General features: G+C 48.1%; 1 protein-coding gene across 45 annotated transcripts in view; it reads right to left on the bottom strand.

The window, feature by feature from the left end:
* The window catches only part of LOC128887865 (twitchin), a 91,853-nt gene that overhangs the window by 4,466 nt on the left and 62,648 nt on the right, over positions 1–24,739 (bottom strand). For all 45 annotated transcript variants that reach the window (XM_054144266.1, XM_054144265.1, XM_054144302.1 and 42 more), the window contains 36 exons: positions 24,398–24,672; positions 23,908–24,214; positions 22,737–23,618; positions 22,194–22,493; positions 21,833–22,114; positions 21,454–21,753; positions 20,666–20,968; positions 19,552–20,010; positions 18,764–18,886; positions 17,776–18,663; positions 17,387–17,689; positions 15,813–16,694; positions 15,467–15,722; positions 15,036–15,361; positions 14,655–14,957; positions 13,755–14,139; positions 13,454–13,659; positions 12,907–13,367; positions 12,229–12,763; positions 11,935–12,129; positions 11,339–11,822; positions 10,486–10,738; positions 10,063–10,397; positions 9,851–9,966; positions 9,492–9,776; positions 9,274–9,413; positions 8,833–9,096; positions 7,384–8,000; positions 4,650–6,974; positions 4,428–4,561; positions 3,394–3,601; positions 2,793–2,945; positions 2,211–2,437; positions 1,833–2,123; positions 943–1,314; positions 589–645 (listed from right to left, as the gene is read on the bottom strand). In XM_054144266.1, coding sequence (XP_054000241.1) covers positions 589–645; positions 943–1,314; positions 1,833–2,123; positions 2,211–2,437; positions 2,793–2,945; positions 3,394–3,601; positions 4,428–4,561; positions 4,650–6,974; positions 7,384–8,000; positions 8,833–9,096; positions 9,274–9,413; positions 9,492–9,776; positions 9,851–9,966; positions 10,063–10,397; positions 10,486–10,738; positions 11,339–11,822; positions 11,935–12,129; positions 12,229–12,763; positions 12,907–13,367; positions 13,454–13,659; positions 13,755–14,139; positions 14,655–14,957; positions 15,036–15,361; positions 15,467–15,722; positions 15,813–16,694; positions 17,387–17,689; positions 17,776–18,663; positions 18,764–18,886; positions 19,552–20,010; positions 20,666–20,968; positions 21,454–21,753; positions 21,833–22,114; positions 22,194–22,493; positions 22,737–23,618; positions 23,908–24,214; positions 24,398–24,672 — 14,232 coding nt within the window. The remainder of the gene's footprint in view (positions 1–588; positions 646–942; positions 1,315–1,832; positions 2,124–2,210; positions 2,438–2,792; positions 2,946–3,393; positions 3,602–4,427; positions 4,562–4,649; positions 6,975–7,383; positions 8,001–8,832; positions 9,097–9,273; positions 9,414–9,491; positions 9,777–9,850; positions 9,967–10,062; positions 10,398–10,485; positions 10,739–11,338; positions 11,823–11,934; positions 12,130–12,228; positions 12,764–12,906; positions 13,368–13,453; positions 13,660–13,754; positions 14,140–14,654; positions 14,958–15,035; positions 15,362–15,466; positions 15,723–15,812; positions 16,695–17,386; positions 17,690–17,775; positions 18,664–18,763; positions 18,887–19,551; positions 20,011–20,665; positions 20,969–21,453; positions 21,754–21,832; positions 22,115–22,193; positions 22,494–22,736; positions 23,619–23,907; positions 24,215–24,397; positions 24,673–24,739) is intronic.

The raw sequence follows: 24,739 nt of genomic DNA on the forward strand, positions 1-24,739 counted from the left end.
TATACGATATTTATACGAGTCACCGCCAAGTTGTGCCATTACAAGTTTGATGAAAACTTTCAGATGAAATACTGCAACTAGAACCGCAAGAGGTGTATTCATTTTTAGCGTACGTTCAGTTCAATGCCCGAATGTGGTGGCGTGTTAAAATAATAAAAAATGAAGACGCTTTATTTTTCATCAGCGCCAGGTTCGCTTTTATGTCGATAACTGGGACAAATCTTTTTGACAAAACGTCGCTCACCGATCCAACAACGTTCTCCAACCGGTCTCTTAATTTTATACATCGAGCTGCTTACAAATTCGATAACAACTACTCTCGAGCATTTTTTAAATTTCTTCCAAATCGAAAGGTTTCGCGATATAGTCTTACGTGTTCCTCGACGTGCCGATTACTGGTACGTTCACCCTAAATGCGCGAGTAAAGATTAGGGGTTGTCGGATCGTGGTTCCTTAAATCTTTAACGGATATATATATATCGGCAACTTGTCAGAAAGCGGGTAAATAATCGGGGATGCTCCTTCTGCAGTGGACGATTAGGTGGGATCTCAAACAGGAGAGGGGTTTCACTCGTTACGTGGCTGTACCTCCGGAATGTAGGAGGTCGTGCGCTAATTTAACCTGCTCCTCAGTTTCTCCAGTGCCTACAAATAAATATTCGATGAGTCTTTCGCGAACACGTCGAAGATGCAACTTCTAAAGTCACCGCTTGTTCTCTAAGTCCGATCGCACACTGCGCAACCGATTTGAAATTAGTGTTGCAAACCGTTTGCACTCTTTACTTTACCTATTCCACTATCTTTGTTTTACCTAGATCCACGGTCGCATGCAACTACATAGTTTCAGAGTGGTTTGAAATTGATCGGTTGCGCCCGTGTGCGATCGGCCCAAGTTCTTTCATAAATAGATTTTAGGAGTAGTACCCAACGATTCCACCGTACCTTCGACAATGACGACGCAAGTGGTCTCGTCCTTTCCGTGTTTGTTGGTCGCCACGCAGCGGTACTTGCCGCTGTCCTCTGGCTTGCAGTCGATAATCTCCATCGTCACGACGCCGTCCGAGTGCGTCATGGCGTAGTGATGCTTGGAAAGCTCGTCTCTGTCCTTGTACCATTTAACCGTGGGCGGTGGATTGCCTGCGAGACAGCAGAGGAGCTTGCACGTTTGCCTGACTTGGATGACGCGAGGTCGAAGCAGGAAGGTGAAGCTCGGCGCCGATTCGATGGTCTCCAACCAGACGTTGTAGCCGAGAGGTTCTCTTCTTCGCACTGGATGCAGTTCCGGTCTGTACTTCGGTATCTCTACTGGTAGCGCTGAAAGTCGAACGCGATGATCGTTAGAAAACTCTTGAGACTCTCGTGGCTTAACACTTTATTTACCGGGAGCCTATTTATAGGCTTTTTAATTGTAGTATTTACCTATTCGAATTTATTTACCGTGTTGATGGTTAACAACTTATAGCGATCAGTATTTGGAAACAGACTTGGCTTTCAATGTACCCAGTAACAGTATGGAGGAATTGTTGTCAGCCTAGATTGGCACATACTACTGTAGAAAATTCTTTCTTAAATTAAAGACTGTTTCTAAATAGCCCAGTAGATAAAGTGTTAAAAGCTAAGTTGGACAGCGAAATGTTTATACAGGGAGTCCCAAAGCTCGCGCTGATTGGTCGGTGTTTTTCGTTAATAATTCAAAAATGAAAACCTCATCGACATTTTTGCAAAGGAAATTGTTGTTCAGTATCGTCTCAACTACCCCCCCATTTCCGGCTCCTACGAGAGTTTTGGGACACCTTGTACTCCCGACGAAAGCACGGTAGATAGAGACGTACGTTGCACGTTGAGGAAAACGACCTCCTCCCTGTAACCGTAATGATTCTCAGCCCTGATCACGTATTCCCCTCTGTCCTCGAGCTTCACTCTGTTGATGATGAAAGTGTAGTCCTCGCCGTGGTATCGTTTCATGAACTTGACGGATTGTCTGAGCTCCTGGTTGTTGTGGAACCAGGTGAGGGTTGGGTCAGCGGTGGCGATCACGCGACAAGTGAACTTGACGCTTTGGCCCTCGTAAGCGAACGCGCTCGTAGGTTTGATGACGAACCTTGGCGCGGCTTGTCGTCGATCTGCGAATCAAGCAACGAGTTTAGATCCAAAGTTCGAGGCAAACCTTTCATCTCCTTGTCATATTTATTCGTGACACTGTCCCTCACCGAAGCAGGAATCGTAAATCTTGTATTTCTCGATCAGCAGTTTCCTGAGCGAGGAGTACTCGGCCAGTCGACCGATGGGGAGGACGTATTTGTCCCAGTCCTCGTACTTGGCGCGCAGTCTGTCCCTGAAGCGGAGGTATCTGCTGCTGGAGATCGCCTTGGTTCTGTCGCTGTGGTCTCCGGTCAACCACGCGTGCACGAGACATTCGTGGGCAGTCATACGTTTCCTGAATGGAAAATGTTTCAATGAATTGTTTCAACGAATTGTTTCAAGAAAGTTCTTTCGTATCTAGCTTAACCACTTGCGTTGGAAAGACTTGCCACGCACGTTGCGATGGTTTCGTCACAGAATCGCCAACGACGTGGTATGTACGTCGTCATGCGATGGTCACAGAAACAAAAACGACGTGCATTATATTTGTATAATTTAATAATCAATCGATGTTCTATATTTCCTTCGAAAAACTATTCCAAATAAATTAGTCGATAATAAATTAGTTTAGAAAATGTATATCCTTTTCCGATTTCTCTGAAGAAATGCAAGTGGTTGATACGCTTAGGTGTTGTTAATGGCAAACGCACTCTTTATTCTTGACGAGCAGTCGCCTAATGAAGTCCTTGCCCTCCTCGGAAACATCGCGGAATGCTTCTTCGTCGAAGTCCCAGTCGCAGGCCTTGACGTTCTTCAGGGTTTCGATGTCGTTGTCTCCGGCGAACGGTGAAAGGCCGCTCAACCTACGATCAAATTAGTTTACTCGGATACTTTAATACTCATTAGCGAGCCAATCGGCAGTATTCACATTGAAAATAATAGAAATCATTGTTCAAGAACTAGACAAGAATGGTCCGTCCACCATACAAGAGCGAATATGGATACCGAGACGTTCCTGTTTCGAATTTGCCTTAATATCTACATGATCTAGCCTAGCAGAAGTTAACTTTTGTTAAATCACAATTCAAAGCTATGACATAATTCTAGCTAAAGGGAAACGAGTTTATAATAGGCACATCTAGCTCGAAGTAGCGAGTATCTATTTTAAATTGATAAGAAGTAAATGTTTTTAAATTATAGAGCGTGGAGCTCAAATATTTTCCCAGGCTCATCGGACCCCTAACGAGTATCTATCTTAGAATTATTATCCTGCCCATAAATACTACAGAAGCTAATCAACGTTTTGCTTACAGGACGTAGGCCAAAACACCGCAGGCCCACATGTCCGTGTAGAATCCGACTGGTTCGCGCTCGACGATCTCAGGAGCCGCGAATTCGGCTGTGCCGGTGCTGATCTTGACCACCTCGTTGGGATCGAGCTTCGTGGCTAAACCGAAGTCGATCAGTTTCACGTTGGAGCTGTTGCGCGTCTGGCACATGATGTTCTCGGGCTTGATGTCTGGATAAGTATCGTTATTATTAAACAGCGGACTCTTATGCATTTACAGGAAATTTGGAGGTGGATGAAACTACAAAATGCAGGCAGTATGCAATAATAGAAAAAAGAATGGAAAGTAAAGCTCATATTGTAATCTATGCAGGGTAAAATAAATTCCTATTTGGGTTCAGTTTTTGGATGCAGGTTTGCTAAGATTTGATTAGGAGGTTGCATTGAAAGCCGCTGTTTTTTCGTGTTTTTCGAGTGATTTATTTCAATAGTAAAGTATATAAAAGTATCGATCGAAATATTTCCCCTCAAAAGTTACTTCTTTCTCCCACTTTTCTGGGAAAAGTTGAATTCCGCGACGAAAGAACAGTTTATCTATCGAGTTTATTCATTCAGCAAGCCAATTTTCAACTTCTTCGTAAGTACGGAAATGTGTCTCTTCCAAACCATGTTTGCATCGATCTGAACAAGTGATAATTTCGTCATTGGATCTGAAGTAATTTCGCCATAAATGTGTTTGATATATTGAACATTTTTTCTGAACTGTTCTATCTAAACAATCCCATAGTTCCACTATAAAATTGAATATGGCAGTCGAAACATTTAACATTATTAAATGTTGTTAAATACACACCCGATACAGAATTTAGCAACAAAAGTTGTATAGTAATAATTTACGGTGTATATTAATTATTCATTGAAAGTAGTAAGTGTCCACACATTTATGAGCAAGGGTTCAATGCAACCTCCTAATATTTTGCATAAAGACTCGCAGTCTAGTTAACATTATCACGACGAAGACACGAAAGTCTCCCAAGACGGAAATCTATTCATTTACCCAAGTGTATGATGTTCTTCTCGTGCATGTGCTTGACGGCCTCGCAGATCTGCCTCATGTAGTTGATGACCTCGGCCTCGGACATGGTGTACCCTTCCGCCGTGATCCTCTCGAAGAGTTCACCGCCGGACAAGCTGACCAAACAAAAGGTCGAGATTACGAACGACGCAAGAGCCCTTCTACCGTACGCGATCGCCGCGTCTACGCGAACTGGATACTTACAATTCGAATATCAGGACCATCTCGTCGTCGTCCTCGAAGGCATCGTGGAGGTTGATCAATTTCGGATGGTGCAGCTGGTTCATTATGTCGATCTCCTTCCTGATGAGCTCCTTCTCCATCGCGTGGGACACTGGAATAAACTTGGCGGCGAATATGTTCCCGGTGGCGCGTTCGCGGCAGCGATGAACGACCCCGAAGGCGCCCGTGCCAATCTCTTCGAGGATGTCGTATCTGTCGTAGACGGAGATGTGCTTGATCTCAACCGGCTGCGGCACGTATTTGCTGTAAACGTCGAAGACGAATTGATCGTAGTCGCGCGGTTTCTCGTCGTCCCTGCCGCGAATCCTCTTTCCGGTCGCGTCCACTTTGTACTCCTTCTGCTTGAACTCCCTCTTCACGGTGCCCTTGGTCGTTATCAACGGCGTCACCTCGCTGGGATCGGATCTCCCGTAGATGTTCTCCGCGCAGACCCTGAAGTCGTACTGGTGTCCCGCGCTGAGTCCCGTGACCGCCATCGAGCAGAACCTCGTGTTTCCAACCCTGATCCAGCTGGTCATGGGGTGTTCCCTCTTTTCTACGAGGTAGTTGGTGATGTTGCTGCCGCCGTCCCAAACCGGTGGCTTCCAGCTGAGGGCCAGCGAGTCGTGTCCAACGTTGTCGATCTGAGGGAATCTGGGTGGGTCTGGTCGGTCGCTGATCTGGATCTTGATGATAGCCGTGTCCTGGCCAAGATCGTTCTCCGCGGTGATGCGATAAGGTCCCGAGTCGATTCGGCTGCCATCTATGATGGTCAGCACGGCGTGTCTCTCCTTCACCTCTACCGTGTAGTGTCCTCCGGATTCTATCGTCTCGCCTTCCCTCACCCAGCTGATCTTGGGTTTCGGGTAGCCGGTGAACGGAATCTTGATGACCACGTTCACGCCCTTGTCGAAGAACGCGGTGTCTCTGAACCGCGGCGGAACGTTCAGTTTCGGCGGGGTCTTTATCAGAAGCTCGCCCTTGGTCGACTTGACGCCGCATTTGTTCACAGCGCGACAGAAGTACTCGTCCGCGTCCTCGCCGAAGACGTCGTGTATCACCAGGTTGTGCACGTCGCCCTCCGAGTATATGTTGTAGCGAGATCCGCTGACGATCTCGCGGGCGCCCTTGAACCAGGTGATCGTCGGCCTCGGGGTGCCTATGATCTTGCACGTGAACGTCGCGTTGTGGTTCTGCACGCAGTTGACCTTGTGCAGAGGCTGTATAACCTCCGGAGCCTTCGCCGCCTGAGGATCGGTGATCTTCACCGAAGTCGAAGCCTTGGACTCTGGACCAATGCCCGCGACGTTCTGGGCGAACACGCGGAACTCGTATTGCCTTCCTTCGATCAGGTTGGTGATGTTGATCTGCGTCGGCATGCAGATGGCGACGTTCACGCGTTGCCAAGTCTGGCTGCCGGCCTCGCGTTTGTCGATCCAGTAGCCTTGAACCTTGGACCCGCCGTCCGTCTCGGGCTTCTCCCAGGAGAGGTGCACGAAGTCTCCGCCGATCTCGGTGACCTTTGGCGTTCCCGGAGGACCCGGTGGATCGAACGGCGCCTTGGCCTTGATAGGATTCGTTCCTTCCAACGGTGGTCCCATTCCGTTGTCGTTCACGGCCATCACTCGGAACAGGTACTCCTGTCCCTCCGTCAGGCCCTGCACCATGAAACTGCAGTCCTTGCAGAAGGACGAGATCGTGATCCAGTGAGTGTGGGTGACGTCGCGACGCTCTACGACGTAGTGAGTCACGCGAAGACCACCGTCCACCTTCGGCGGGTGCCAGGACAGGGTGCAGTTGTGTTTGTTGATGTCCGAAACGTCCAGCGGTCCTGTCGGCGGTCCAGGCAAACCGGTGATGTACACGTTGAAGGAACCGCTCACGCTGCCGCTGTCGTTCGAGATCGAGAGATTGTAATTGCCCGCGTCGTCCGACTGGATGTCCTTGATGAAGATGATCAGGTAATCGTCGAACACGGTGTACTTGATGTGAGGCCCGTCGTCGATCTTCTTTCCATCCTTCTTCAGGGTAATCTCCATGGGCTGGTCGCCGCTGTAGTAGATCTTGATCTTCGTGTTGTCGCCCTCGGCCAGGTACAGGTCGTCCGGCATACGCTCGATGCGCGGCGGGCTGCCGATCTTCAATCTGGACGTCGTCGTGGCCGTGCCGAGCGGATTCACCACTTGGCAGCTGTAATCGCCGTCGTCCGCGACCATGACCTCCGATATCACCAGTCTGTAGATTCCGTCGAACGCCTCCGTACGGAAACGACCGCCGAGAGTGATTTCCCGGCCGTTTCTCAGCCACCTGGATGAGCGATATTGGTTAACTTATAGTTTACGCGTGAAAAGGAGATTAAGAAATTGTAACATTATCTAATTATCTCTATAGCGATATAAACTGATACCATCTAATAAATACGTGCTAAACGTAACTAAAAGGTATGCAGGTTTATGCAAAATGGAATAACAATATTATTTTAATGATTGTAGAATATATTCAACATTCTGTATTATCGTATGTCATAAATGCATAAAATGGGTAGTCTATTACGAGTTGAATTTGCGGAACAAAATGGTACCTGTGTAATTCAATAAAAATATATTAAAATTCAAACGTGCCTTTGAATCTTTCTTAAAAATTGCCACGAACTTTCCTGGACAACTTAATATAATAAATCATCAAAATCTTTATTTTAGCAAGCATCTCAACTAACCTGGCCGTCGGTAGAGGGTTTCCAGTGGCCTCGCACTCGAACACGAGAGTCTTGCCGAGTGGCATGATCTGACTGACGGGCAACGTTCTGACGAACTCTGGCTTCTCGCCGCCCACGACCTCGCAGATCTTGACGGGTGTGGTGCAGGAGCTCGGTTCCGACCTTCCGGCGGCGTTCACCGCGAAGATCCTGAACTCGTAGTCGCCGCGCTCTATCAGATGCATCACGGTGTACTCCGTGTCGGTGACGTTGTACTCGTTGCACTTCGCCCAGATGGGACTTCCGACTTCCCGTTTTTCGATCACGTAGCCGGTGATACGGCTGCCACCGTCGGAAATCGGCGCCTCCCATTTGAGATCGACGTAGTTCTTGCCGACTTTGACGACTTGCGGCGTGCCAGGTGGCGATGGCACGTTGAACTTGCTCTTGATCTTGAACGCCGGCGAGGGCGGGCTGGGCCTGCTGTATCCGGCCGCGTTCATGGCTCGTATCCTGAACTCGTACTCGTGACCAGCCGCCAGACTGTAGCAGATGTAGGTCGTGTCTTTCACTAGGTAGTCGTTCGCCACTCGCCACGTGGCGTCGTCCGCGGGATCGCGGAACTCGATCTTGTAACCCTAAAGGGAGCAAAAGGTATTAGTCCTTTCCCTGCGTACAGTGATCTTTGTTGATTGTTTAACGCTTTGCACTCGAGAGGTGATTCTCAGTCACCAGTAAGTTTCACGTAATAAATGTATCAGCAATAATGATTCTTTAGGTTTCATTTCTTTGGAACTCGAGGTGTCAATAAAATGATTGTCGGTGAGGTAAAGGTGATCTGATTCTCAAATCTCGATAGCTTGGAATTCATGAATAGAATGCTAAGAAAGCATCTCGAGTTGCTGGTAGATACTAAAACAAAGGTCTCGAGTGAAAAGGGTTAATATTGTCTGGGATACAATACACAACTCGTTCGTGTCTGACCATTTCTCGACAATTCTACTTACGGAGTTCGTAAATATTGTCTAGGGCACAATAGAACTCATTCGTGTCTGACCATTTCTCGCCAATTCTACTTACGGAGTTCGTTTAATAAACAAATCAAGGAGTATAAACTAAAACTGCTTCCGCTTTCGGTGACGGTTATAAGTAGACTGCGGATCATTATGCAAAATAAAATCTTCGCGAACATGACAAAAATTGAACCTAAATAGGAATTTATTTTATTCTGCAAATATTACAACATGAACTTTACTTTCAATCTTTTTTATATTCTTGCATATTGTTTGCATTTTGTAGGTTCTTGCAAATTCGAATTCCCTGTAAATGCATAAAGATCAGTCTACTTATAAGTCTACAATAAAGATTCTTCCCTTGCAAATATTGATTATAACAAACTGAACGAGCGTGTTCTATTTAAGGAACTTGTACCAAAGAAGTACACGCACTCTTGGGTAAGGACGCGTTTACCTGAATACGCGAACCACCATCGGATATCGGCCTGGTCCAAACCACAGTGGCTTGCGAGGTGTCCCAGTCGATGACGCGTGGCTGTCCAGGCGGGTCCGGTACGGTGAATGGGAATTTGGCAGTGATCGGTTCATCCGCCTGGAGCGGCTCCGATATTCCGTACTGGTTCTCCGCGCGGATGCGGAAGTTGTACTTGCGGTTTGGTTCGAGGCCGAACACGTCGTAATGGGTGTTCCTTACGAAACTGCTCAGCTTCACCCAGTACTGAAATTAATTTGTGTTCAAGGTTAATCTTCGACGACTCCTGTTACTCGTAGAAAATAATTCGTGTAACTGAACCTAAATTCCTAAACTGAATGACATAGATGGGAAGGCCTGATGGTCACAAGCACTAGTACGAAATCGAATGTAAAAGAAATTCTAAATGAAATGGTAACTCACGCCAGCAGGGTCCAGTTTCTCGACGATGTAGTTCGTGACAGGTGAGCCACCATCGTCGAAGGGAGGTTTCCAGGACAGCGAGCAAGTTTCCGGGGTGATATCGGAGATGTCCAGAGGAGCTTGAGGCGGAGACGGTTTGTCTGAGGGCAAGATAGTTTCCTTGAACTTCTGAAATGATTTGAAATTGATTCCTGCAACTGTTGGGAATTAGTACTCACCGACAACGAGAACCTTGCAGGAGGCAGAGTCGGTGCCGACGGTGTTAGTGAGATAGATGGTGTACGATCCCGTGTCGGACCTCTTGGCCTTCTTGTTGATGAATTGCGAGGCGATGTCCGTGGTGTCGAATTTGATTCTGTCTCCCGTGAGAACCTCTTCGCCGTTGATGGACCAGCTGGGTCTCGGTCTCGGATTGGCGTTGAATGGAACTGTTATCGTGAATGGTTCTCCAGCGATCACCGTCATGTCGCGGATGCTGAGGTCTGACGTGATCCTCGGTGGGACTGGAAGCGACACGTTTGGTTAGAGATATGGATCCTTACGGTTAAAAGGATCGCGTGTTCTCAGGGATACTCACAAGGTTGCGCGCTAGCTCTGATCACTTCAGAGTTGGAACTGTATGGCCCACGGCCGGCAGCATTTTCTGCAGCTACGCGGAACTCGTAATCGTGATTTTCGATGAGCCCGGTCACCCTGCGAGAATACAATCGGTTCGTTGAGCACGTGAAATCGTCGATCTTTAATGTTTACGTCTTCTTCAAGTTTTATAAAGGTTAACGCGAACGTTACCTGTAAGTAGTCTCGTGAACGAGAGACGGGGTGGCTTTGGTCCACTTGTCCTCGCTCAACAGACGCTTCTCGATAACGTATCCGAGGATAGGAGATCCTCCGTCGTGGCGAGGCTTGGTCCATGTGATCGTGATGCTGTCTTCGGTTGTTTCGACGCCTCTCGGTGCTCCAGGAGCGCCTGGTGGATCGAACGGATGTCTGGCCTTGATCGGATCCATCGTTGTGACCGGATCAGACGTGCCGTACTGATTCTCAGCCATCACTCGGAACTCGTACATGCTTCCTACCGTCAGGTTCCTCACTCGAACGAACGGCGTCGTGACGTAGCTGCTCACCTGTTAGTTGCATCGATACAAAGTAAAGGACCGTCGCAGAAGATTCGTCTTACTTAGATGTTTCGATATACAGTACGGGACAACGGACCTTGGACCATGTGCCCTTCGGTTCTCGCTTCTCGACGACGTAGTTGGTGATATCCGCACCGCCGTTGTCTTTCGGCGGGTTCCAGAACAACGTTAGTGCATCTCCGCCGAATTCGTCGGCGTGAAGGTTCACCGGTGGATTGGGTCGGTCGAGAACCTTAACGTTCACGGTGGCCGTGTCGAAGCCTGAAGAGTTGCGCAGCTGGAGTCGGTATTGTCCTCCATCCGAGCGTTTCGAATTCTTCACCACGAGACTGTAGGAAACGGAGAATTATTAATATACTAGCTATGCCCCGCGGTTTCATCCGGGTGGAATACTATTTATTTTATGTCGTTCGCATTCGACCCTTCGTGAATCGATGAATAGATGATTTTGCGAGGAAGAAATGAACCGAAAATGAGCAACAGAGTTTTTTAATTTGAACTTTCAATCTTGAGAAAATTGGTGTTGAATCTCCTTGGAGCACGTGTATGACTTGAACAACGTGTCTGATCATTACAAACCATTTCTACTTATGTTGCTAATTTATTATATATTTACTTATTTATTTATGTTGCTTGTTATGTTAGTGTCCACGTCATTTGGTTGTAATGATTTAAAAAATTGCAGTTTGCATAGAAGAGGTACGGTACATCAGACGATGGCAGCATTAGTAGAACTGGCTAGTCGTGGTCAGACATGACTGGAAACCTTTCGATTTATTTTTACGAAAACGAAGCCTCCTATGAAAAAGTATCATTCTTCACTTTCGATTCGTTTTCAAGCAAAGAATCATCCCTTATATTCTGGACATTCTGTATTATTCTGTATTTTGCTATATCGTGTCGTCGTTATCGAGAAATTCAGAGCGTACCTAGCAAAATCGTCGGCCAACTGTTGGTGGACGCGCGAGTCCGTTTCATCCTTGACGACGTCGTTGGCGAACCACGTGGCGGTGGGTTTGGGGAAGCCGATGTAAGGTACGTGAATGGAGAAGTCTTCTCCAGCACGAACGGTGATGTCGCGAACTCCACCGAGGTCCATGACCGGTTTGTTGGGCTGTTCCTCGATGACGATCGGATTGCTCTGTCTGCTGGGGTCGCTTCTCCCGACGTCGTTCACGGCGATCACCCTGAAGAGGTACTCCTCGCCCTCGGTAAGCTTCGGCACCGTGTAAACGTTCGTTGGTATCGGTGCACCGTTCACGTCGTCCCATTCGTCCTGAGCTCTGGTCTTCATTTGGATTATGTATCCTCTGATCTTGGCACCGCCGTCGCTGCGTGGCGGACGCCAGCTGAGGGTCACCGAATCCTTGGTGATTCTATCGGGCTTCGGTGGTTCGGGAGCATCGGGACGCACTGGAAACGTTTCATTGTTAATTACGTTTAAGAAAATATGAAAAAGAGGAAATCTATTTTAAAATCATTCATAGAAACGAAGACACTTTTGTTTCATAATTAGGAGACTTACGACGTTGGTGTCCAGCAGTGATCGGCTCGGTGGGCTTGCTAGGCGCGCCAGGTCCGGCTTCGTTGACAGCGATGACTCTGAATTCGTATTTAGAGCCCTCGTGTAGGTCTTGGACGGTGAAGGTTGTATTCGGAGTCGGATAGTTGTTGACTTTGAGCCATTCGCCGCCACGCTCGCGTCTTTCCACGTAATATCCTGCAGATGGAAATCGAACGATGTATCAGGCATGCAAGGATACTAAATCCAACCTTCGATCCAATCGAATCAAAATTAATTCCTTAATAAATTCCTTACCAGTGATGGGCTTGCCACCGGTGTTGAGAGGTGGATTCCAGAAGAGACTGCAACTGTTGGGAGTGTACCCGAGGATTTCAGGCTGGCTGGGGGCATCCGGTGGATCGTACGGGCTCTTGGCGACGACTGGTTTGCCTTCCAGGGGCTCCGAAACGCCGTACATGTTTTCGGCTCGGACCCTGAAGATGTACTTCTTACCCTCGGTGAGTCCTTTGGCGGTGTAGCTGGTTCGCGGACAGTATCCAGGCGTTTGCCGCCAGTTATCGGCTCCGACGTCCGACACTTCCACGATGTAGTTGGTAATGTCGGATCCACCGTCGTCCAGAGGTTTGTTCCAGGACAGAGACACGGTATCTTGCGTCGTCCCGGTGTACTGGAGCGGACCCTGAGGTGGTCCGGGCCTGTCCACCACGATCACCTCGATATCCGCCGAATCTCTTCCGTGCTCGTTCGACGCTGTGATCACGTACAGTCCGCCATCCTCTCGGACCGATTTCTCGATCGACAGGTTCGTACGGTCGCTCTTCGTCTCGGTCTGAAAACGATACAGTTCCTTCGTTAATAAAATTATTATTCGTTTGAGTTGGTACCCGTTTTATCGAACATTTCTTTGGTTATTAATCTAATAGCAGAAGCGCCATCGCGACGACTATAAATAAAACTGTGTTCTTTCTTTACCGTAATTCGAAGAGTTTCCAAGAGAGGCCTTGCATCCTTGGTCCATTCGATGGTGGGAGTCGGCGCGCCGGTCAGTGGAATGTTAACGTTAATTGGTTCACCGGCACGGACCTTGATCTTGCGTCCGATGAGCGCGTCCAGGTTCAATTTCGGCTTCTCTTTCATCGGTTTCGCGATGAAGACCGACGACGTGTCGCTGGGCTTTCCAGATCCAGCGGCGTTTATGGCCGTGACTCGGTACTCGTACGCGTGACCTTCGGTTACGTGGTCGTCGTAGTATTCCGCGTACTTGGTGGGCTCCTTGGTCACCTTTAACCAACGACCGGTTGCGCGATCGCGTCTCTCCACGTCGTAACCGATTATCTTCGATCCTCCGTTGCTGATCGGCGCCAACCACTTGATCTTGATGTGATCCTTGTCGGCGTCTACTAATTCTGGCTTGCCAGGCTGTCCAGGTGCGACTGTAGCCAACGAAATTTCGCGGTTAAAACGCTCGGACACTCGCCTCGTTTTAATCGTTCGCGGTTGAAAAGAGAAAGAAACTTACCGAATTGGTTCTTGGCGACGATGGAGCGGTCGGTGGTTAGCGGCTCGGAACGACCTTGAAGGTTCTCGGCGCTCACTCTGAACTCATAGGTGGTACCTTCGAGCAACCTCGGTACTGTGGCATGGTTGTATTTGGGATTCACGTGTGTCACTGCAGGAACCCAGCCACCGCCGTGTGTCAAGTCTCGTTTCTCGATCACGTATCCACTGGAAGAAGCCATTAAGTTTGTTTATTTCGTGGTTTTCGCCAAGAGCCCTTCGGAAACTATCAATTTATTTAATTTCGAGACGTGATCGCTTACGTGATCTCGCTACCGCCGTTGTCCTTGGGCGGCTTCCAAGACAAGGTGACCGATTGGCTCGTGATTTCCTCGTACTCCAGAGGCGCCTCTGGTGGTCCTGGTCTATCAAGGACGATCACGTTGAAGCTACCCTCGTCTATGCCGCTGCTGTTCTTCAACAGCAAGTGGTACAATCCGGAATCGGATCTCTGGGCGTTCACCGTGTGAACGATAGTGTGATAGCCGATCGAGGTGACGGTTGTTCTGTTCGTAGTCTCCAACGATTTGCTTCCAACTGTCCACGTGACCTCCGGAGTGGGTTCGCCGACGAAGTCGATGTCGACGTGGAAGATGAGTCCAGCCTTGATTCGAATGTCTTGCAAGGGCGTCTTGATCTTTGGCGCCACTGAAAGAGTTCAATTTCTCTGCGTTATTGACACGTTCGATTTTAATCGTTGCATACGGTGTGCAGTTTTGTATATTTTTTTATATTCGAATATTATATATTAGAATAAGGATATTTTATAAGGAGTAGTTTAAGTTATCGAAGTGTAAAGAGGTTGGAAGCTGCTCTGCAAACTCCGAGGAGAGGCAGAATAAAATACATTACAATTACAATTTTAACCCTTTGCACTCGAGAGGTGACTCTACCATTAAGTTTCACGCAGCAAATCTACAATACCTAATGTTTAATTTCTTAATTAGGTTTAATTTCTTTGGAGCTCGAAGTGTCAATAAAATGATTGTCAGCGAGGTAAAGATGATCCTATTCTCAAATCTGGATACCTTAGAATTCATGGCAATAGAATGCTAAGAAAAATTTCGAGTTGCTGGTGGATACCAGTAAAAAAGGCCTCGAGTGCAAAGGGTTAATTGTTACGAAGAATTCGAAGAGTTACGAAGGAGATCGACGAAACTCACGGTAGCGAGGCTTGGCGGTGATGAGATCGCTGGGCTCCGATGGTTCGGATTGTCCAGCAGCGTTCACGGCGATCACGCGGAATTCGTACTCCTGTCCCTCCGTCAAGTCCGGAACGGTTGTGTTCGTTTGATTCGGAGGAACGTGGACCGCGTTCACCCAGTAAGGGCTACCTTTCTCTTTCTTCTGAATAATGTATCCAGTCAGCGGAGAACCACCGTCGCTGGTCGGCGCTGGCCACTGCAAGTCGACGTGGTCCTTGTCCCAGTCTGTGATCTGTGGTCTGCCAGGTGCTTCAGGCTCGTCTAAAGATAAAAAAGAAATTATGTAACATTGTTTCCGATCTAACAGAAGGTTTGGATCGTTCGATGGTATCTGCTAACCGAATTCGTTCTTAGCTACGATGCTCTTGGACGCCTCCAGAGGATCGGATTCTCCGATGGTGTTGACGGCCTTCACGCGGAACAGATATTCCTTGCGATGGGTCAACCTAGCTACTTCGTGGCTGAGTATCATGCTCATGCCGGCGTCGGACCAGGTGCCTCGAGACAAGTCCATCTTCTCGACGACGTAGTGCAAAATTGGACTGCCACCGTCGTCCAACGGATGCCTCCAGGCCAGGTGGCAACCTTCCTTGGTGATGTTGCTGATCTCCAGTGGTTTCTGAGGCGGCGAAGGTCTGTCCAGGACGGTGACCCTCGCGTTCGCGCTAAAACGAACGGATTTCGATTAATTTCTCTCGGCCGAAATAATTATATACATATTATTATGTATATTAATAAACATACGCGTCACATCGACGAGTAAAAGATACCTGAACTTTCCATGCTCGTTCTGCAAAGTCAACGCGTATCGACCTGTATCCGAGCGCACGGAGAACTGGATCTCGAATGTGGTCTCTGTGTTAGTGGTGTACATCTCGTGGCGAGAGTCGGCCATGATTATCGCTCCGTCCAAGGTCCACGTGGCTGTAGGCTTGGGTGACGCCTGGATCGGAATGATGTAGCTGATCTTCTGGCCAGCTCGTACAGTCAAGTCGCTCATCGCGTGCGGGTCGAACGACGGGGCAACTGCGACGAGGAATATCACGATTAATCGAACATGGACTTCGAAATATTTTCTGTGTAAAATGTATTATTATTATTAGTATTTGTACTTACGGAATCGTGGTTTCGCGACGATGGGAGACGAGGCCTCGGATGGTTCTCCAGGTCCAGCCTTGTTGACGGCGATCACTCTGAACTCGTACTCCTGTCCCTCGACCAAGTCGGGAACTCTGACGTTCGTCTTGTTGCCCTCCACTTCCACGGCCTTCTCCCACTGTCCGAATCGCGGTTTCTTCTCGATGATGTAACCCGTGATGGGTGATCCGCCGTCTTTCTTGGGCGGTGCCCATTCCAAATCGACATGATCTTTGTCCCAATCGGTGGCGACCGGTGCCCCAGGTTTATCTGGCTTATCATACGGGTCCTTGGCAGTGATGGTGTCCATTCCAGTGAGCGGCGCCGACTCTCCCTGCTTGTTCACGGCACGCACGCGGAACTGATAGTCGTGTCCCTCGATCAGGTGATCCACGTGAGCGGAAGTCGACGAGGCTTCCGCCACCGGCACCCAACGCATGTTCTCCGTGTCCATCTTCTCGACCTGGTAATACTGAATTTCCGAGCCGCCGTCGTCTTTCGGTGCACGCCACTTCAGGTTGCAGCCGTTCTTCGTCACGTTGTCTATCTTCAGCGGTCCCTCGGGGGGAGATGGTACATCCAGGACGTTCACGTTCAACGTGGCAGCGTCCCTGCCGTTGATGTTCTTCACCTCCAGGGTGTAGACTCCCGAATCGGAACGTCGGGCTTCCATCACACGAACCTTGGTGTTGTAATCCTCGTTCACGATCTTGATGCGATCGTCCGCCATTACCGATACGCCCTTCAACGACCACGTCTTGGATGGAGGCGGTTCGCCGATCACGGGAACGTCGAAGTCGTAGAAACCGCCTGCCTTCACTTTCACGTCCAGCATGTAGTTCCTGTCGATCTTCGGCGGAACTGGAAGAAGGGGTTTTCGTTGTTAACGGATCTCCAGATTATTTATTGTTGGAGTACAGGTAACCCTTCTATAACACGGTGGATAGGTTCGTGAAAATTGTCGTCTTGTGTGAAATCGTGTTGTGTGAGAGTCGGAGTCAGTACAAAAAGGGGGTTACGTTTCAAAAGCTTATTACAAATTATTTTTTCTTTTAATTCTGCGTAAACAACTTAATTTTTATAGAAAATACAAGGATACAACACAACACGAAAAGAAACTATTAATTTAATTTAACGCAACTGTACTTTTACAAAAATTCGACTTACTGATTAATTGATTTTACTGTATCCGACTGTATTTTTACAAAAGTCTCTGGGACTCAAACGGTTAAGACGGCAAGCCTCGCCACGGCTATAGAAGTACAGTGTTGTACTTCTACAGCAGTATTGATTTTTGCAATTTTCTTATCGTGTTACCTGTAATTGTTTAGGGCTACCTGTAACTGTTTTTTTTTTTCATGATTAAAAATCATTTACAAATAGTACAGGTGCATATCTGAAAAATGTCACACTGACGTAACGCTTGATAACAAAGATGTTAGAATAAAATAAATCGCGAAAATGATTTCGGATGTTCCTTTCCTGTATCGATTTTCAATCACCTGATTCTTACGCTCGTCGTGAAATCCGTAGATTTTTAAAGGAATACTTACGGTTCTTAGGTCGCGCCAAGTGCGATTTGGAAGCATCGGATGGTTCGCCAGGACCGGCTTTGTTGACCGCCCTGACCCGGAACTCGTAGTGGGTGCCTTCGACGAGGTCGTTGACCTTTCCACGGTTCACGTCGCCTTCGACTTCGGCGCACTTCTCCCAAGTGGGACTGTACTTGTCTCGTTTCTCTATGATGTAGCCGGTAATAGGCGAACCACCGTCCTCTTCCGGACGTTTCCATTGCAGTTCGACAAAGTCCGAGTCGTAGTCGCTGACGGTAGGCGTGCCAGGCTTTCCTGGTTCGTCTGCGATCATTAAAAGCTCCGTGAAGACAATAATCATGTATAAATAATCATAAATACAGCGGAATATTCGAGATGGATTTACTCACCGAACGGATTCTTCGCTTCGACGGTTTGCATGCACGCGAGCGGTTCCGATTTGCCTTGCTTGTTGACTGCCCGAACCCTGAACTTGTACTTGTGACCAGGAGTGAGTCCTTCCACGTCAAGGGACGTTTCGGGTCCGTCGGTTTCTCCTGCGGGTACCCATCGACCGGTGGTCTCGTCCATTTTCTCCACGATGTACTTCTCGACGGGCTGACCGCCGTCGTCCTCTGGAGGCTTCCAGTTCAATTTGCATCCTTCCGCGTGGACGTTCGACGCTCTGAGCGGTCCTTCAGGCGGGCTCGGTATGTCCAGGACGGTTACCTTGACCACCTCCTCGTCCGTGCCGTTTATGTTCTCGGCAGTGAGCACGTACTTGCCGGAGTCCGCTCTGGTAGCGTTTCGGACGCTCAAACTTGTGTTGTAGTCCACGTGCTTCACCTTGATGCGTTCGGTGGGTCTCACCTCCCGCTTGTTCAACGTCCATTTCGTGGTCGGAGGTGGCTCGCCGGTAACCTTTACGTCGTAGCTGAAGTTCTGACCGGCTTTGATTCTGACCTCCACCAAGTTCGTGCGATCGATGCGCGGCGCTTGGTTTCGCGGCTTGGCAATGATCGTTGGCGTCGGATCCGATGGCTCGCCGGGGCCGGCTTTGTTTACGGCTCGCACGCGGAACTCGTACGGTTGGCCTTCTATCAAGTCGGGAACGGTAGCGGAGGTCTCGTCCGCGGGCACTTCGACGGCCTTTTCCCATTCGCCGTACTTGTCTTTCTTCTCGATTATGTACCCGGTGACTGGCGAGCCGCCGTCGTTCGCCGGCGGAGTCCAGGCGAGATCGACGTGATCCTTGTCCCAGTCTGTGGCGCGCAGGTCGCCTGGTTTGCCTGGCTCGTCTGGAATGTCCAAGGGGAATGGGTTAGAGATTATGGGGTAGAGATTATGGAGTAGAGATTATATTGAAATTTTACTGAATGTCTGCCTTGATTCGCTCACCGAATGGATTTTTGGCTAGGATCGCCTGTTCCGCCTCCAGAGGCTTCGACTCTCCCTCGGCGTTCACTGCGCTGACGCGGAACAAGTATTCCTTGCCTGGTGTCAATCCTGTCACCTCCAAGTCTGAAAGAACGCAGGAGTTTCATCGATCTGGTCACTCGTATACTTTATTTACAGAGTGTCTCAGCTTAAGTGATACGGAGCTCTAACACCAAAACTATCGGGCGTATGCAAAATTGTAAATATGGAAATTGCATGGGAAAATAGGGCGCATGTTTCAGCGAGAAGGAATTTTTGTTTTCTTTGTTATTTAACGAGATATCGTGGTCAAGTTTCGTTTTTCTAATGGAACTGTATATTTTTGTTTAGATTATGCGATAGTACTTTTCAAGACGAATTCATTTAAGCTTTATTGTATTTTTGAATGAATTATCAAAGCAAACTTTGGAGGGTTCTATCTTGAAAACTAATAAAAATCTAGTAAATACATTGAAGCTTAATGAATTCGTCTTGAAAAGTACTATAGCATAATCTAAAAAAAAAACATACAGTTCCATTAGAAAAACAAAACTTGACAATCATATCTCGTTAAATAAAAAGTTAACAAAAATTCCTTCTCGCTGAAACATGCGTCCCATTTTACCATGCAATTTCCATATTTGCAATTTTGCATACGGCCCATAGTTTTGCAGAATAGTAACGTATCGACGTCACGTGTAACAGCGACGCAAGCTTTAGCTCGATTCGTAACACTTATAAATTTTCTGCAAGAGGAGGATCGGACTTACTAGGCTCCGTGGATCGACCGCAGGATACCCAACATCCGGTCTCTGGGTCCATCTTGTCCACCTGGTAGTATTCGATGGGAGTGCCGCCATCGTCCTTGGGTCTCTTCCATTTCAGTTTGCATCCCTCCTTGTGGACGTCGGTCACTTGAAGAGGTCCTTCGGGAGGCATCGGTTTGTCTGTCACTACGACCTGTATGGTGACGGAGTCCCTTCCGGACGAATTGCTGGCTGTTACGTGGTAATCGCCGCTGTCGTCGCGGGACACGGGACGAATACTGAACTTGGTGCTGTAGTCGGAATTGTCGATCTGCACTTTTCTGTCGGAGTGCAGCGGGATCGCGCCGTATCGCCATTCGATGTGCGGCGGTGGTTCACCGATCACGTTCGCGTCGAATCTCAGCAGCGAACCAGCCGAGAGAGTGACATCCCGCAGATTGCGTCGATCGATCTTGGGTGCCACTGAAACGACGAAGATTTATACGCGACCGATCGATCGATAGGTGCCAAAACTGGACTATTTATAAAGCGTTTGGTGCGGTGCTTTACGAACAGAAGTATGTGCGATATATTTGCGACGAGGATACGGGCTTGTTTGGTGTCAGGGATACGATATGATAATGAAAAATAGTTGGACAGGGGCCACGGATATTAAAAATTACAATGTTTGCTGCTCGGTGGTGCAGCGGGAACCTTCGTTGTCGGAAATAATAAAGAGACGCAACATTTGGACGAGTGTCGATTCGACTAAATTTCGTCTATTTACACATATCCGTAACGTGTCAGTTCCGTATCCGTTCAGTTCCATAATGTTCCATCAGTGTCAGTGATTTTAAATATTCTTCTGTTGTTTTTGAATGGACATGTTCGTCCATTTTTTTATTTTTAACTGTTTCTCGAAAAGTTTTCTTCTATCTATGATAATTTCGGAGATAGCCTATTGCAGCCGAAACTTTATGGAGTCGTTTCACCCCTTAAATATGAAAACGGGTCGATATAAAAAATACGTATATCTTATTTTTCGGTCCTTTGAAACATATCCAAAAATCAAAACAATCGGAGACGGACGGCTAAGAAGCTTTCCTTGTAAGTGTTCATTGGGATTATGGGTACTTACAGAAGCGTGGTTTAGCCGTAAACGTTTTGCTGGCGTCGCCAGGCTCCGATTGGCCGGCCTTGTTCACAGCGATCACGCGGAACAGGTAATCGTTGCCCTCGATGAGACCGTGGACGAGGGCCTTCGTGATTGGCGTCTCGATTTCCAGAGCTTTCTCCCACATCGTGCTGTATTTGTCTTTCTTCTCGATGATGTACCCTGTAATTGGCGATCCTCCGTCGCTGACCGGTTCCTTCCAGGTGAGATCAACCTGGTTGGCGGTCCAGTCGACCGGTTCCGGTGCTCCCGGAGGGCTTGGGACAGCTGAAAGAAGTTTGTACAGTTGAATACACGGACCTCCAAGTTCTTAGATTTTTATTTTTTTTAAGATTGAAAATCTTTTTATTTTCGAACAGCCGACATCCATGTCCCGTCGTATGATGAAAGAAGGTGAGGCGATGAAATGGATGGGTAGTAACAGAATAAACATGAATGCGATGAACCTAGAGAAGGGCAGCGAATAAAGAAGAGGACGTAGCGAAAACACCAAGATATGTCGGTGAGTTTTATCGTTGCAAGAGGTATACCCCCTAGTGGTCGGGATGGTTTCTGTGCATTTATCGTAGAGACAGTGCATTTGAGGAGACTTTACTGTAGTAACAAAATCTGATCTAGATTTCGGAGAATAAATACGAAAAAATTGTAGTAAATTTGTAGTGTTGATATCAATGGAATAAATAACCTTTCAAAATATTAACAGCTCTCGTGTGCGCGAAGTCTGCAAATTTGTTCAATTAAAAAGCACTTACTGAATGGATCCTTAGCCACGATCGAGCTGAAAGTCTCCAAAGGTTCCGACTCTCCTTCCTTGTTGAGCGCCTTCACTCGGAACTTGTACTCGTGTCCAGGCGTCAGTCCTTCCACCTTCATTTCCGGTCCCATCGTCTTACCAACCGGTAACCAGACACCAGTCTCTGGATCGAACTTCTCCACGACGTAACCCTCGATGGGCTCGCCGCCGTCGTCTTTCGGCTTCTTCCATTTCAGCGTGCAACCCTCTTTGTGGATGTCGGACACCTCGAGCGGACCTTCGGGCTTGCCAGGCTTAGCTGTGGAAAATTCGAGATTTTAAATCCATTTTTTTTTCAACCAAATACCATTAAAGCAACTAAACGGAAGAGGACTTACAGACAACGGTGACTTCGACGTCAGCGGTGTCAGATCCGTGCTGATTCACCGCTGTGATCTTGTACAAACCGCTGTCCTTGCGCTCGGGTTTGTCGTTGAAGAACTTGCTGTTGTACGGAACGTTTTGTATGCGACGGTAGGTCGTCACTTGTATGCTCTTGTTGTTGAGGACCCACGTGACGTCCGGCGGCGGTTCGCCGATGATCTTCACGTCGAAGTGGAACGCTTCGTACTCGCGTACCGTGATGTCGCGCAAGTTCTTCCTGTCGATCTTCGGTGGAACTGAGGATAAATAAATTATACGTTGAGATGGGATAACGAAGAGAGCGAAATAAAGAGAAGAAATGAAAACCGTTCTTACGTCGTCTGCTCTTGGCTGTGATGGGCTTGCTGACGTCCGATGGTTGGCCAGGACCGGCTGCGTTGACGGCCTTCACTCGGAACTCGTACTCAACGCCCTCGTCGAGGTTGTCGATGCGTCCTTTGCATTCAGGCCCGGTCTCGAGAGCCTTTATCCAACGTGGCCCGTCTTTTTCGCGCTTCTCGATCACATATCCGGTGATTGGAGATCCACCATCGGTCAATGGTGGAGTCCATCTTAGATCGATATGATCCTTGTCCCAATCGGTTGCCTCTGGACGACCAGGCGGGCCTGGTTCGTCTATGAAAAAGACAAAACGATATCAATCGATCGCTCGATGCTCGCGAGTCTCAGCCGGAGGTAGGCAAAATTTTATTCGAAAAAAAAAAAGCGGACGAGTTATAAAACAGACGAAACAGTTAAATAAAACAATGAACATATAAGTGTTTATCTGTTCATTGCGAAATATTTCGAATAAAAGGTAGTTTGTCTTTCCTTCGCCTGTTTCGGGGTTTTAATCGAGGAAAATGATTTGACGCTAACCAAACGGATTCTTCGCAACGATTCCGTGGTCAGTTTCCAAAGGTTCCGATTCACCCTCCGCATTCACAGCGGAAACTCGGAATTTGTACTCCTGACCAGGCACCAGATTTTCCACGGCCATGTTGGGTTCCTTCGTGCGTCCCACTGGAATCCACCTCCCGGACTCCGTGTCCATTTTCTCGACCACGTAGTGATCCAGGGGTGAACCACCGTCGTCTAGGGGTGGGTTCCACTTGAGGTTGCATCCCTCCTTGTGCACGTCGGATACTTTGAGAGGACCTTCCGGTTTTCCAGGCTTGTCCAGCACCAGAACCTCGATCGTGGCTTCGTCTTTTCCGGAGCTATTTTCCGCCTTCAGGGTCAAGCTGCCACAGTGAGCTCTGCTGGCGGACATCACTATGTACTTCGTTCTGTAGTCCTCCAGTTCGATGGATAAAATACCACCGGTTTCCTGTTTGGCCTTGTTGAGGTACCACGTCTTCGTTGGAGGCGGTTCACCGGACACCTTCACGTCCACGCGAATGTGACTGCCAGCCTTGACAGTGATGTCCTTCAGGTTCGTGCGATCGATTCTAGGCGCGGCGTAGCGATCTTTGGCGACCAAGCTGTCGCTTGGCTCGCTAGGTTTACTCTGACCGCCCTTGTTCACCGCCTTCACGCGGAACTGATACTTTTGTCCTTCGACGAGGTCCTCCACGCGTCCCTCGGTCTTGTTTCCAGGCACCTCCGCTGCTTTCTGCCATTTACCGTACGAGTCTTTCTTCTCGATTATATACTTCTCTATCGGTGCTCCGCCGTCGTTCTTCGGAGCTTTCCATTTCAGGTCCACGTGATGTTTAGACCAGTCTTTCAGATCTGGTTTGCCAGGTGCTTCTGGCTCGGCTGTGATTCAAAACAAACGACATTTAGGGCGCTACCAGAAGTAAACGTTAGGTATACCCGGTCCATGAAATTGACGTATTTACAAAATGTTTGATAAAGTTCGAACACGTAACATAATTTAACGAATTTATGAATTCACGGGACATTTACGAATTTCATAAATGAATAACAGACGATATAAACGGACAACGACAATTACGATTAAAACGAACAATAGTCAACCTTCATCGTCAATCTTCATCGGTCATCGTTTGAGAGCGATCTCAAGATTGATTTCACGTGTACTCACTGTAAGGATTCTTCGCCGTGGTCGGAATGGCCGTTTCCAAGGGCTCAGATTCGCCCTCGGAGTTCACAGCCTTCACGCGGAACATGTAGTCCTTGCCTTCGTTGAGGCCAGTGACGTCAGCTTCCGGAGTTTTGCTCGTTGCGCAGGGTACCCATCTTCCAGTATCGACGTCCATCCTCTCGATCACGTAGTGATCCACCGGCTCGCCGCCATCGTCGTCTGGCTTGTCCCATTTCAGTTTGCATCCCTCCGCGGTCACGTCGGACACCTCCAGAGGTCCCTTCGGTTTGCTGGGTTTGCTCAGAACCTGAAGCAGCAACGTTTGTTTTTAATATCTGGCTCTATATATGATATCATTGCATAATATTCTTTTCAACAAAAGTTAATACGACATAATAATAATATTGTTAAATACAATATTATTGTTTTTTAAATTTCGTTTGTAAAACCAGGCTTCTAAGGATTAAAGACATTTCCTCGACGAACTTACCTGGATCTCAACGTCCACTTGATCGGTGCCGCTGTCGTTCTTTGCGATAACGGTGTACGTGCCGGTATCGGATCTCTGGGTTTTGGTAATAATGAAAGTGGTGTGGTACTCCTCGTTCTCGATCTTGAGACGCTCCATGGTCTTCAGGATGGTCTCTTTGAGCTTCCACGTGACAGTTGGAGGCGGTTCGCCTTGTATGTCCGCCTCGATACGGAGCAGCTGTCCCACTCGCATTACTTTCTTCTGGAGATTCTTGCGGTCGATGCGTGGAGCCACTTTACAAACAAAGGTCGTTCGTTAATATAGAATCTAGAGACGAGTTCGCTAGAAAAATTAGAAAAA

The sequence above is a fragment of the Hylaeus anthracinus genome, unplaced genomic scaffold (genome assembly GCF_026225885.1).
Source record: "Hylaeus anthracinus isolate JK02 unplaced genomic scaffold, UHH_iyHylAnth1.0_haploid 11989, whole genome shotgun sequence".
Taxonomy (NCBI): domain Eukaryota; kingdom Metazoa; phylum Arthropoda; class Insecta; order Hymenoptera; family Colletidae; genus Hylaeus; species Hylaeus anthracinus.